This window comes from Simochromis diagramma, unplaced genomic scaffold, assembly GCF_900408965.1.
Source record: "Simochromis diagramma unplaced genomic scaffold, fSimDia1.1 OVJJ01000603.1, whole genome shotgun sequence".
In the NCBI taxonomy this organism is placed as follows: domain Eukaryota; kingdom Metazoa; phylum Chordata; class Actinopteri; order Cichliformes; family Cichlidae; genus Simochromis; species Simochromis diagramma.
In genome coordinates this window covers 22563178-22576888 of record NW_024387414.1, presented here as the reverse complement: position 1 = coordinate 22576888, position 13711 = coordinate 22563178, and the positions used below count along the sequence as shown (strand labels likewise).

At 38.9% G+C, this 13711-nt stretch overlaps 1 protein-coding gene across 4 annotated transcripts in view; it reads left to right on the top strand.

Moving 5' to 3' along the window:
- The window catches only part of lmo7b (LIM domain 7b), a 30828-nt gene extending 27849 nt beyond the window's left edge, over nucleotides 1-2979 (top strand). For all 4 annotated transcript variants that reach the window (XM_040011382.1, XM_040011381.1, XM_040011379.1 and 1 more), the window contains 4 exons: nucleotides 3-185; nucleotides 298-406; nucleotides 2020-2122; nucleotides 2410-2979. In XM_040011382.1, coding sequence (XP_039867316.1) covers nucleotides 3-185; nucleotides 298-406; nucleotides 2020-2122; nucleotides 2410-2423 — 409 coding nt within the window. In that variant the 3' untranslated portion in view covers nucleotides 2424-2979. The remainder of the gene's footprint in view (nucleotides 1-2; nucleotides 186-297; nucleotides 407-2019; nucleotides 2123-2409) is intronic.
- The last annotated feature ends 10732 nt before the right edge of the window (nucleotides 2980-13711 follow it).

The window sequence follows — 13711 nt, the reverse complement described above, 5'->3', positions numbered from 1 at the left end:
AGATATGACTCTCTGGATAATCTTGATAATTTGCGTCAGCCCCAATCCTCAATCTATAGTTACCCTCGACCACACTCGGCCGCTGCAGGTTACGTTACACCGAGTAGGAATGCCTCTTCGCGATACAGCACTGGATCAGTATTATCCCTGAGAAATCCTTACATACAGTCCTGTCATCAGGCCAGGTACACATTTATGTAAACTACAAGCTTTCATCTCTTGTAAATGTACTTAAAAAAAAAAAAAAGTCTTTACAGACATTTTTGGCCTTACTTGGTTACCATGTGCCTGCCCCAGGATGGTCAATGGCAGGAGGAATTGCTCTGTCTGTGGGCGTATCCTTGGTAGTAGACCATCTATGGTCATAGAGGCCCTTAGTCTCTACTTCCACCTTGGCTGTTTTCAGGTGAGAGGGTTTAACTGGGTTAAGGTGCAGTCACAATAGCTCCAATACCTGCAAATAGCTGCAACTGCTCCTCATCTCTAAGGAAACTATTCCATTTTTGACATGAGGTCCTTCAGTTTTTATAGTTAAAATGTGATCAGAGTTCATGGTTGGCCAATAGAAACACAGAACTTACTTTCTTATAGTTCAGTCACTTAAACTCTGAACGCAACAACAAAATGGAAACTGCAAATGATGCACAAAACACATGATGACTTATTAGCAATAATTTCTGTGAATCTGCATACAATGCTGCAGAATCTGTAGGCAAGAGACAAGAAAGCTGTCACTGGAAGACAACAGACTTGGTCCTGATTTCTTATGTGTTGACCAAAGTTCTCATAATTTTGGAACTTTAAAGTTCAATACTGCCAGAGTGTAGGATTTCCACCACAGTAGTGGATCTATTTTGCTTTTTTTCTTATTTTCTGCCCTATGGTAGATGGACATATTTTATTTTATATTTTTCTAAAGAGGTAAAGTTTCGGACTTAACTTGCACATGTATGCATATCTATCCCTGTGAGCTAAATGCTCAGACTCCTCTAAACTTTAGATTTATGACCCCTTTATGATCTCATCTGGGTATCTATCATCTATATGATAGATATATGATAGATTTATGATAGATATTATGATATGATAGATATATGATACAGATTAAGGTATATCTTAATATGGTGATATCAAGCACACAGCTCTGGCTTAACAGAAGCCACACCCATCTGCTGTTTGAATCTGTTTGCGAGGGACAGCCTATCAGAAGAAAGTTGATTTAAAGGGAGAGGCGCTAAAATGATGTGTTTTATGCAGAGGCCTAATATGTACATGACTTATGCAAGTTTTCAGTTCTACTCCAATTTTCAGTTTTTATTCTTGCGCACTACTTAACATAACAGGTCCCAGTTAAAATGAACATTTAAGAAAAGAAAAACATACACCCAGTATAACTGAACCCTGTATGTGTTTTGGGGGTTAATTCTGAACAAAATTTTAGGGTTGAGACTAATGTGACTGCAACTTGCCTTGTGAGGTTGGCAGGAGTCTCATGTCTGTGGTCTGTTTTCCAATCATAGTTATCAGTTTGCATCTGCTAGGAGGAGCGTTTCTATCACTTTCATGAATCTATTTTCATTAGCCAGTCTGTCTCTTTGTCTGTGAAGCTTCTGGGGGTGGTGGTCAAGCCCACTGTTATGTTTGTCATTATTTTCTCAGTTACTTATTATGCGCATAGAGTGGAAGAAGCCAACCTGCTGTCCTGCTTTGCTTTTAGATCCTTGCTGTGAAAGTCTCACTGGCAGGGGACCCCTAGATTTAGCTGGCCTTGGTTCATTAGCATGTAGATGTAAAAGCAATTTCACTTCTGCCTCCCTGTAAGTCACAGATGCACATCACACTTGTTGTGATATTTATATGCTGTGGGATTTTTACGCAAAACAAAGCTTGGTTATCCTGTGCTCGGGTGGCGGACCGTCTGGTGAAATAATTTAGACGCTAAAGACCCACGTCACAGCTCGGCTGGATTTGTCTTAGATGGTCCCTGAATCCTTTCTCACTTCCCCGTCCTCCCCTCAGTGCGTGGGCTGCCGTCAACATCTCGGAGGAAGAGAGAATGGAGCCCAGGTTCAAATCCGAAACAGGAAGCCCTTCTGTGAACGCTGCTATTTCCAACTCAGGTGTAAGTATTGGTCATTGTGAGACATGAACATCACACTTTAGTTTCTGTCCATCTATTAACCTTCCAGATTGCTTTTTCATTTTTTAACATTGCATTATGCATGACTTAGTCTATAAAATCATTTTTTGTTTAATTATTGTTCTGTAGAAAAACTGGAATTATTACCCATCACTCACTGAAAGCTAACTTTTCTTATAATACTTTAAAATGTGTTTAAGATGTCACATATTTACAGCTTTACAAACTCGAGCTTGTTTTTCAAGGTACCATGTTTACTTGCATTTTAGTCACCCCCATGTGAGCAGCTTGCTGTACTCCAGATTGAAGAGTAAATACAGTGGCATGGGGGTCTCTGAGCAAAGCTATGCTGTACAGAGGAAATCGCAGCCAATTCACAGCTTCTACTTCCTGAGCATCGGTAAAACTTTATATAGAGTTTTGGCAAAGTAGAACCTTTACTTCTATTTTTTAAATGAGATAAGAGGTGCCTCGTTCGACCACCTTTCTCCTGCTAATTTATTTCCAAGTTAGATTTAATATATGAAATAAAGATATGATGGGAACTGTTTGATTTACGCCTTCATCTTAATGCTAGTGTCTTCAGATCCGTGTGCCGTGTTAAAATTATCAGATATTTCTTGAGGCTATTCGTGTAACTCTGGTATGGAAATTAATTTTAACGTGTACTGAAGCACTTTCTGTTCTGTTGTAATGTCACCGAATACACACTGGGGTAAATCACTTGTGTGTGTGTGTGTGTGTGTATATATATATATATATATATAATGTATGACTGTCTCACATACAAATCAGCCTCTTAATTGAAATGTCTTTGTAAATAAAGTGGACTGAACATATACAAGTGTTATTTGTTGTTCATTTGTATACCACATGGTGGCAGCATTGATCTCACTTTGATCTAATTGTCACTGTAGGCAGAAATGACTTCACAGTTGACTGTCTTTACATGTTGGTGAACATACTGACTGTTCAGGTAATGCAATGACCAGTGCACCTTTATTACTGGACGTACTAATGTCCTAACTGGAGTAAAGTGTCATCAATAAACGAAAGAAGCAGAACATTTACACAACGTGTTTTACATTGGTAAAAGAAATTTGGAAGAAGGAACAAATTGAAAGCCTTCGCCCAGCCAGATACTGGATGATGTTGCACCTTTAGTCGATGATGATGATGATGATGAGGTAATAGAAAGCAGTCCAGTCATTTCTGTTTTTAAAAACAAAACAAAACAAAAAAAACACCCCAAAACATCAAAAAAGCCAAGTACATCGTCACTGCTTTCTTAGTAATTCAGAGGGTAAATAGCAGCCAGGTGCTGCTAATAAAAAAAACACTTGATTTAATTGATCATTGGGAAGTGTGAGTGCTTCTGTAAAAGCATAAGCTTTGCTGGTTTGGACTATTTAGATTTGTTAACACAATGCAGCAAAATTCCCAGGAGTGGGCACCCTGCAAACCAAAGGAAAAACAAAGCTACATCTCAGACTCTACACGCGCAGTCAGCACACTGATTATTGAACTTCCTGACAGTACAATTAGAAAGAGACTAAAATATGGCTTGTCTGGAAGAGCTGCCAGGATGAAGCCTCTTCTAAAAACATGGCAGCGCAGCTTAGGTTTGCAAAGTTGCATCTGAACAAAACCACAAGACTTCTGAAACGATGTCCTTTGGACAGACAAGACCAAAGTGGAGCTGTTTAGCAGTTGTGCACAACTGGTGAGCACAAACGCCTCATACCAACTGTAAAGCACAGCGAGGGGAGGGGTGATGATCTGGGCTTGTTTTTCAGCCACCATGGACACCTTGGGGGCAGTTCAACCATGAACAATTACATACCAAAGTATTCTAGGACTCAAAGATGAGGCCTTCTGTCCAACAGCTAAAGCTTCAACCAAACTGAGTCATGTAGCAGGGTAATGATCCCAAACACCAGAGTAAATCTACACAGTGGCTAAAAAAGAAAAGAATCAGGATGTTACAATGGCCCAAAGTCCAGACCTCGACCTGAAATGCCAGCAAATCTTAATGAACTGCAGCAACTTTGTAAAGAAGAGTGAGCCAAATTCCTCCACAGCGACACGAGAGACTGATAGTCGCATACAAAATGATAACTTCAAGTTATTGCTGCTGAAGGTGGTTTTACAGGCTATTGAATCTTAGCCTCTACCTAAAATTCTACAGTCATGTAAAAATGTTTTCGCAGGACTGTAGAATTAATGAGGACTTGTTCTGTAATTTAGACGATGACTTTATTTACCTCTGCTACACTTGCATGCAGTAGCAATGACAAAATGATAGCACTGGTTAAGCATAAAGGACTTGTATGGCAGTCATTTTTGGCAAATTTGCTGCAGTGCAGTGTAAGGTGCAATATTATTATTATTATTTTTTTTTGCCTTCCAAGTGTGAAGGGAGTACTTTTTGCTTTTTAAACAGTTTTGAAGAATGTCAAAACATTAGTGGACACTTTGTCCATTTATGGACCAAATGCCAATCCCCTCAAAGCTTGTAAAAAGGAAATGTCCTCTGAAATGAGCAGTGACAGACAAAACTTCTCTCGCCTCCAAAATGCTGGCGTAAGAGAGAAAATGTCCGTGTGTCATTTGAGTGAACTGTTTTACAGGAAGCTGATGAAGCAAGCTTAAAGCAGCAACAAGGAAGAGAAAGTTTACTGTCCTCTAACCTTTCAATGGGGAAGTGCTGTCCAGTGGTAGATTGTCTGTCATCCAGCTTTAAGAGGCTGTAATGTTAGCTCCAGCTTAATATGGGCATTAAAGGTCGGTTCGGGGTTACTGGTGACCTTTTCTTTGAAACATGAGGAAAGCTACTTGCATGAATATGGCCATTATGCAAATACTGGGGCAAAACAAAGGCAGCATTTCATTCGTAGGAGGAAGTTGTGCGCCAATGCAACTGTGTTGTTATTCACAACACAAAGACAACGTTGCCTGATGTTTTGTTTTGCACTGGATGAATAAAATGAGAATACGGCAACAGCGTTGTCAGAGGTAGCTGGATCACTGAGCTCTCTAGGAATACACACTCGCTCTGACATGTTGAACACTGGTCATTTGGAGCTCTGGGCTTAAGAGAAGGAATTTTTTTTTAAAATGTTTTACTGTGATCTGGTCTTTCGGAAGAGCGAGGTCAGCTCCCCAAAGACATTTTTTCAGTTTGACATGCTCCATCTGTTGAGCATGACAGTTGTGGATCCGCTGTGACCTATTTAAATACCAGAAGTACAGTAAGATGAGGACAGCGGAGAACCAAACACAATGTGCAGCCTTAACATATTTACCACGAGCTAAAAGACTAAACAGAAGTAGGACAATGTTTACAGAGACGTTATACCAAAACACATCTCTCACCATAATGACTGAACTGTCGCTGAGACTTGAATTCTTTACATGTCAAGATGTTAACGCTTTCCCAGTCACCAATAAAACTGGGAATGCAGCAGGAGTCTGCTGTATGTCTCTCTTTTTTCCCTTCTAGCTTTTGCCATGATGTTTGGAGCGTCAAATAAGCAAAACCTGTGAGGCTTTAACAAAAGGCCGCATTCAGTCACCAGTGTAGCATGTACCAGGAAGAATTCTGGACCACAAGTAGACAGCTGAATGATGTGGAATTATTTTTAAACTAAAAAGCTTTTATGTTTTTAAATCTGACAAATCTTTAAGTGGCAATAATTAACCTAAGGATGCATGATGGGAAAAATCTGCTGAACATCACTATAGTGTATGACAAGGGCTACAGCTGCAGTTTTTCTTTCTTAAAAACAGGATTTCAGAGTGGCCAAGTGGAAAATCATGACCCTGGTCTTTGTCAAGAAATCTTAAGAATTCTTAAGGCTTATTGCTTCCTTTGGGTAAAGGGAAAGTACCTCGAGATGTCCTAAGGCTGTTATTTATGGTACTAATTTAAAATTGCTTCTGCCGGTGGTTTCGGAGGACAGGGTTTTTCATGCAAAACTCTTCCCACAAAATTTCAGAGTGCTTATTTGTTCAGCTGGACACATTTAATCATAGCGTGCAGACTACTACTACTCTCTTTGTTAGATTGGCATCTTCTTCCCACACAGTTTTGTACTCAAATTCCCCGTCTGACAAATATACAAAACTATCCCAAGGCATAGGACCAGAAGAAATGGGGTCATTTGTTTTCATCTCTGCAAATGCTAAAGTTAAAAGACCATCGCTTAGTCTCTGAGCTTTGTGATGTTTTACAACACAAAAACTGGTCTTACTGAGATATAGCACCTGTCTCATAACTGATGATGTTTTTATAATAACACAGCAAACAGCTTGACAGTTAAACATTGCCAGCCTGCTGCACTGAACAGCCAGTGTTTGTGCAATCTCGCAGGAAAGATGCTGACATGAGGAAATTTAAGCTACAAATATGCCACAAAACCTCCTTCTTGTCTACATGCAGATCATCTGTTACACTATGACCCCATATTTGGCTGCCTATCTGGGCAACACAGGAAGCACCCAGGAGGAAGAAGTGGGCGGGCCGACGCCTTGCAGATATCGATGCGTCCTATGAGTGAAGCGTGCTGTAACATTATCCAGAGCCCCAACAGACAGGCACAGAAATCAAGCTAAACAGACGGCCTCCAGGCTGATCTGGAATCTGTTTTGACAATCCTCATTTCATCTCTAATCATGACTGTTTTTCAGCTGTGATTCCAGTACATTTATTCAGATGATGAACATTTATGAAGGTTACATTTCCTCGCATGTAATTAAGGACCGTTTAAAATTGTGTTTCATACTTTTTTTTTTAAACTGCACTTAAGATTTAAGAACAGTTGTACTTAAATGAATTGTGTCATTCAATTCATTTAATCATAGTATGTCAAAGTAGTGGAAAAATTCTTGTATGTTGATTTAAAAAAAAAAAAAAAGTCTGGGAATCATCACCTGGTTACCATAAACATGTAATTTTCATGGCAGGCTTTTTATTATTAATGACCAAGTTCACTTTGGACTGAAGTGTTGGTCGAACCGGCAGGCATACACTTCACGAAGAGGATGAACGAGCTAATACTTTCTGAAAATATATATCGGTGCATTTAAATAAAGCAGAATATCATGAAAAGGCGGAAATATTTCAAGCCTTTTGTTTTAATTTTGACAATTGTGGCTTATACAATGGGGAGAGACCACAGTCACCAAGAACACCATTGGTAACACACTATCAGTAATGGACTGAAATCTTGCAGCACCCACAAGGTCCCCTGACTTCAGTCCTATAGGAAATCTGTGGAGGGAGCTGACACTTTGAGTAGGGAAGTGTTTTCTCTGGTTCAATAGTGGCTCCGTATGTGACAATATGGAGCCAGGAATGTGACAGTTGCAGCTCCTTTCCTGTCCGTGCCTGCTCTTGGTGCACTAGCAGTCCTTGTGAAGATCTTCCAAGTTTTTCAGTCAACTCTTCTTAACAATCCTCCCTCCAAGGTTGCAGTCATCCCTCTCATTTTCCCTTCCAGTCAACTTTAGTAATATAGCACTCTGACAGCCAGCCAGCTTTGCTTGCATGTACTGAACTAGACTGAAATATGTACAATAGTACAAAACCAGCCTGTAAATAGAAAGATTGATATGAGCCAAGTGAAACACCCAAAACAAAATTTTTTTTTGTTGAAACACATTACACCAAGTAAAAAAATAAATAAAAAAGCACTATCTTGCAACTGAAATGGCGCATAAAGGTTTAAATTAAAGTGACCTTTGTAAATGTCTTAAACACACTGAGAATAAGACAGTTCAGTGATGGACTTTGAATCAGCTCCTTTCACGTCTTGCCCTTTCCAATAGCCCCTGAGAGAGAGGGAGGGAGAGGGGAGCTGCACTTCTTGTGAAAGGAAACACACTGCAGCAACAGCAGGGGAGGAGGATGCTCCCTCTCTTCCTCTCTATACCCTGCAGCTGATTGATGCTGGCAGCCTTTTACCTTTTAGTTTACCGGCACAGTGCAAGGCTCAGCTTTGTCACTGGGAGCTGCACCAATCTCCGGTCTGCTGCTGGGTGCTGAGAGCAGCTCAGCGGAGACTGGCGACATTTACTCCCCCCGCCACACTCCCAAAAAAAGAACTCAGAGCAGATGAGGAGAAAAAGCTTTGTAGTCAGAGATAGGGGGGTAATGTCCTTGAAGACACATAACATGGCCACTGGAGGATCACAGATTTTAATCTCTCTGTCTGTAGCTATACCTGGCTTTTATCCTCCTCCAGACTCTCGATTTGATGAAGGCCAGCTTCCATGTTACCTAGCTGCAGTTTTGAGTTGTGTTTGTCACCCGAGTGCACCTAGAGAAGCGTCTGTAATTGCTTATAACCAAGAGACATTAAAGCCATTCTTAGCTTTTTGTATATTTGTCACAATAAAATGTTTCAGATCATCAAACACATTTTAATATTGGGGAAAGATAACACGAGTAAAGGAAAAAGTTATTCAAACCTACCACAGTCTCAAAAATTACTTTGTCACATATTAAACCCTGTTGTTTTTGTCTAATATTAAAACTTGTTTGATGATGTGAAACATGTAGGTGTGACAAATGTGAGAAATCAACACTAAACAAAACTACAAAACTAGGAAGGGGAGCAGCGCACTTCTGTTGCTCTACTCGTTCAAGTTGACAAATGAAATAGTTTTAAATGGCCTCTTGCACATCAAAGCTGGCTGTAAAACAATTCAAGCAGTTTAGGAAAGAAGAGAAGACGAGCTTTATGGGGATGTTTATCACATTAGAACAAAGCATTCACATTATCATATGATAGCATTAATTTCCATAGTAATTTCCAGCGGGTTTAGGGGGGTTATGACTTTACTCGTTTCAGGTATTACCAGCAAAATAGTTGCATGTTTAATCATCTGGGAATTTACCCAGATTTATTTATTTATTTAGACAGAGATCTTGACTCCCACAATGTTCAGCACAAAGTTACGCTGATGGACTAGAGGGAGATTTCCGATTGTTCCTGACAGATGAGAATTATTTTGTAATTTTACAGCCAAATGTACAACAAGTCCAGCAAAAAAGTTCCTTGGAGTTTTTGTGAAATTGTTTTGTTTTTTTTAAACATTATTATTGTGTTACCGTGCTCATATTTGCATCTAATGGCATAGAAGAACAAAAGCTTGTCTCCAGGTTCCATAAGTACATCTTACTGCTGGGAGTTCGTAAGCTGAAACAGGCTTATGTCAGGCTTGTAGAGTCAGAGCCGAGTTCTGACCGGAATGTATTATTCCTTTCATTTCCTGCATCTTACCTTTCTTGTGGTGTATCTGAAATTTATAGTGTACTTGAGCACAAACATGTACTGCCCAGCTAATCTATCACAACTGAAGAGAAAATCGGTTAAAAAAACCAAAAAAAAACACAAGCTGCAATCCAAATGTCGCATTGTAAAACTGCACGACAGTACAAAATGAAAGATATCAGTATTAAACTGTTGTGGATTAGAGTTGCGCAATTCGAGAGCGTAGTACAGCTTTCAGATGATGGATTGTAGCAGTGTTTTATTGCTTCTGCCACACTACTGCTCCGGGGAGGGATTTGTGAAAAGGAGTGTTTGTTTTCCTATGAAAGCACCAGCGTACTAACAGAAAAGTTCACTTATACATAAACGTATAATGAAACACAACTGCACGTAGAGAGAGCCAAATTCTAAATGTTGGGGATTTAAGGAATGTGAGGACCTTAAATGGATTCGTTCCTTAGTAACACAAACACTTAACGGTGTTAATTATGCTGTTAGGGGGTTAGCAAACATTAAATGTCTGTAGTGAAGCAAGACTCTGCTCATCTGTTACATTAGCCATCAGTGATGGAAAGCCTCCTTAGGCTTATTCAAACAGTCAAGTATTTATTCTACTACCAAGATTAGTGAAGAGATTAAATGGCTAAGATAAAGTTGCAGAAAAAGTGGAGCTTAAGTTGTTTGCTCAACTGCTGTTTCTAAAGTCAAGAATGGAATTAAAACTTTTAAATAAATTACAACTTTTAAATAAACATGGTTAAGGAGTCTTGGATTTCATGCAGACTCATGTAGCAGGTTTGGATTAAGACTACTGTCAGACTAAAGGAAAAATCCAATGGAGATCACCACTGAAAAACAGTGTCATACTAGACTTGTCCCCCTGTGTCTATGACAAAAAAAACTTACATACAAACTTTTTGAGTATGGAGATAAACTAGTTTGTTATTGTTTATAGGTCCAAGGTGGTATGTATCTTAAGAAAAAAGAAGAGGATTGCCTCATGCTGAACTGGCTACTTTTAATCTGAGTTAAAAATGGCCTACACCGCTTTATGTAGTTATATAGCTATGCTGTGACCTTGAACTGCATGGGTGGATGGAGGTTTTGACCTTTACACCATTACAAATGCTGAATTTGTTTTGTGACTCACTGTGGACTTATGGGTCAACAGTGCCTTGCTCAAAATAAGCACTTTTAAAGGGCACTGACCCATCCTAAGGACTATAGAATTAAGCAGTGTTTTTCTGGGTAATTGCCCTTGACTATGTGTTTTGCAGCTGAGAAGGAACTATGTCATAAATTGCCCAAGTTTATAATTGAACTGTTTATAAATGAACTTGCAGGGTCTCTATGTTGCTGTTTAATATATTTGCTTTTTTTTTTTTTTTTTAGGGTAAATTAATAAGAAAAGTTCTGCTCAATATCAGTCAGTTCACCTGCAGGAGACCATAAAAGGAGTTCTTTGTACTGACAAACACACTTACCTGTAGATGTGTTGAGGGAGGATGACAGTATCAAATTGACTTTTGTTAAGCTACAGCCACAGCTGAACAAGTAAGATATTTAACTAATTAACCAGTGATTTATTTGTGAAACCTGCAGCTACAGAAACTTTAGTAAAATAGTCGATATATTTGTTTTAATTAAGTTATCGTGAGCAAAGCTAACAGTTCTCCTTTCTTTCCATTTCTACTCTGTGCTAAGCTAACCTGTTGCAGGCGTTAGCTTCACGTTTAAAACCGGCCACTTTATTAGGCACTAGCACCAAGTTGGACCCCATGTTTCCTCCAGAGCTGTCTTATTTCTTCATGGCATAGATTTAACAAGGTGTTGGAACCATTCCTTAGCACCTTCCTCATTTTGGTCCATGTTAACATGATAGCATCACACACTTGCTACAGATTTAGCAGCTGTGATATTTCATTCCAGCACATCCTCAAAATCCTCTATTGGACTGAGATTTGGTGACTATGGAGGCCATGTGAGTACAGCAAACTCACTGTTATGTTCAAGAAAGCAGTTTGAGATTATTTAAGCTTTGTGACACGGTACAGCCATCATGCTACATCCCTTTATCACTGCAGTGTATGGTGATAAACAGATGACCATGGTCAGCAGGAATAGGTTATCTTTTTAGACCATTTTCTGAAAACCCCTGATGTTCAGTTTGAACTTCAGCAGGTCGTCCTGACCGTGTCTGCATAGGGGAGACCGGGGATAGTTGTAACGTGGGTCAGTTGTAACACTTCCAATTTCTCCAGTCAGGGCTAAGTTTCAAATGATGTGACTCATCCTGTGCATGCCCAACTCAGTTCTGCTATCACATGTGAAAAATCAGCACATTTTGTCAAACACAGACAATTTAACATGAAAAAAAGTAATTTGCATGCCAAAAAGTAAGTTTTTCTACTTTATTTCAATGTTTAATAGCATTATCTGCTTTGCAGTTAAACTCATCAAACTTAAATTATGTTATTTGTATGTCTATGGGGATATATTCTGTGTAGGTCTTTAGTGCTAGTGTTTTAGCCGTTGGCTGTAATGTTAGCTAGTTCATGGCTATAGGAGTCTGGGTCAGTTGTAACAGCAACAGTCTGGGTTAGTTGTAACAATAATGCAGATGTTACAACTTACCACACTATTACTTTAACTTATATTAAACAAGTTGGGGCAATGACATCAGCAGACAGAGGTTCACTGGTCGCATTTGTATATGTGGTTAATGCCATTGGCAACACAATTCCTCCACTGTTTGTGTTCCCCACACATACATTATGCAGACCACTGTGTCAGAGATGGACCAGTAGGAAGTATTGGTAGTGGAAATAAATCAGGATGGGTGCAAGAAACAGATTTCCTCATCTTTCTGAAGCACTTTGCAAACCACACCAAGGTACGCCATGATAAAAAGTAATGGAATTGCGATGCTGGTGAACAACTACATTTTTTCAGCTTCTTTGTTATGTTCAAAATTGGTGCAAGAGTTGTAGGTTATAATGTCCACTGAGCCAATGAGGCCAAACTCAAGGAAGACCAACCAAAATTAATGAAATATTCAGTTGCAGAAAATTCCATAATTTGTCTTTTTTGGGGGGTTGGAATATGTTCAAAAGCTAGATTTCTGCATTCTGTCACACACACACAGCTACATAAATGGCTCTAAGTGCATTCATGTGTTGAATAAACAAAGATTACATGTTAATGTTTTGTTAGTACCCTTATTTCATTGTGTTACATTTCACCCCAGGTTATGTTACAACTAACCCAGACTATGGGGTTAATTGTAACATTTCACTCTTTGTGTTTGAGACCATACCATACAATGGGTAATTGTGCTGCAGAGAAAATAGCTGCACTGTTTAATAGCCGAGACATGTAAATACTTTGCCTTACATTTTGAATCCACTACCTTAAACAAGCTCCAAATTACAGACAGAAATGTCAAAAATGTTACAACTATCCCCGGTCTCCCCTACCCAAATGCGCTGAGTTGCTACCATGTGATTGGCTGATTAGATATTCGTGTTAACAAGCAGTTGAACGGGTGTACCTTTCAAAGTAATATTAAAAAGTCTAAGACAGGAAAAACAAACATCCAGTAAAAATACAGTTAGAGGATAGAAAACTAATTGATGTCAAACACCTGGTATAGTAATATAGATCTTGTAATACATCAGTATATGAACGGAATATGTCCATTCTGCAAACAGTTTTGTTTGTTTGTTTCAGAGATGTGGTCACATGTTTATGCAGATCTGTTGCTTTTCTTTTTATTGCTACTGTCAAAATGTCTTAAGGATTGTGGAGCATTTTGCAGTGTGCTGGTTTTTAGTAGTGGCCATGCTACTTGTTTATTATCTGAATATTAAAGAGTTTCAACCTTCAGAAAATAAATGCAGAAAAATTATATGATTACTTCTTCCTGTTGTTTAATGGGGTTTTCTTTTGTTATTGTTGAATGAAAAATCATTTAGGTTTAATGTTACATTTCTCATTTAGGTATTACTTTAGCATGAGCTTAAGCGCCTATAGTATATGTCACAGTATTGAGATATATATATAAAAGCAACAGAGCAGCCGTTAATGTGAAAACTAGCAGCGAAGGAGCTCTAAAATAAACATTTCAGATAACACCGAGAATGAAAGGAAAATAGTCTTACACGCACCTGAGGGCGATCATTTTTTATACAAGTTCTCACACCAGATCTAAACAAAGACAAACACAGCTTGAATTAATAATTTATGTGTTGTTCTCTCTGTGCGAGCAGTGTGATGTGTCTATATCAGAGGAGCT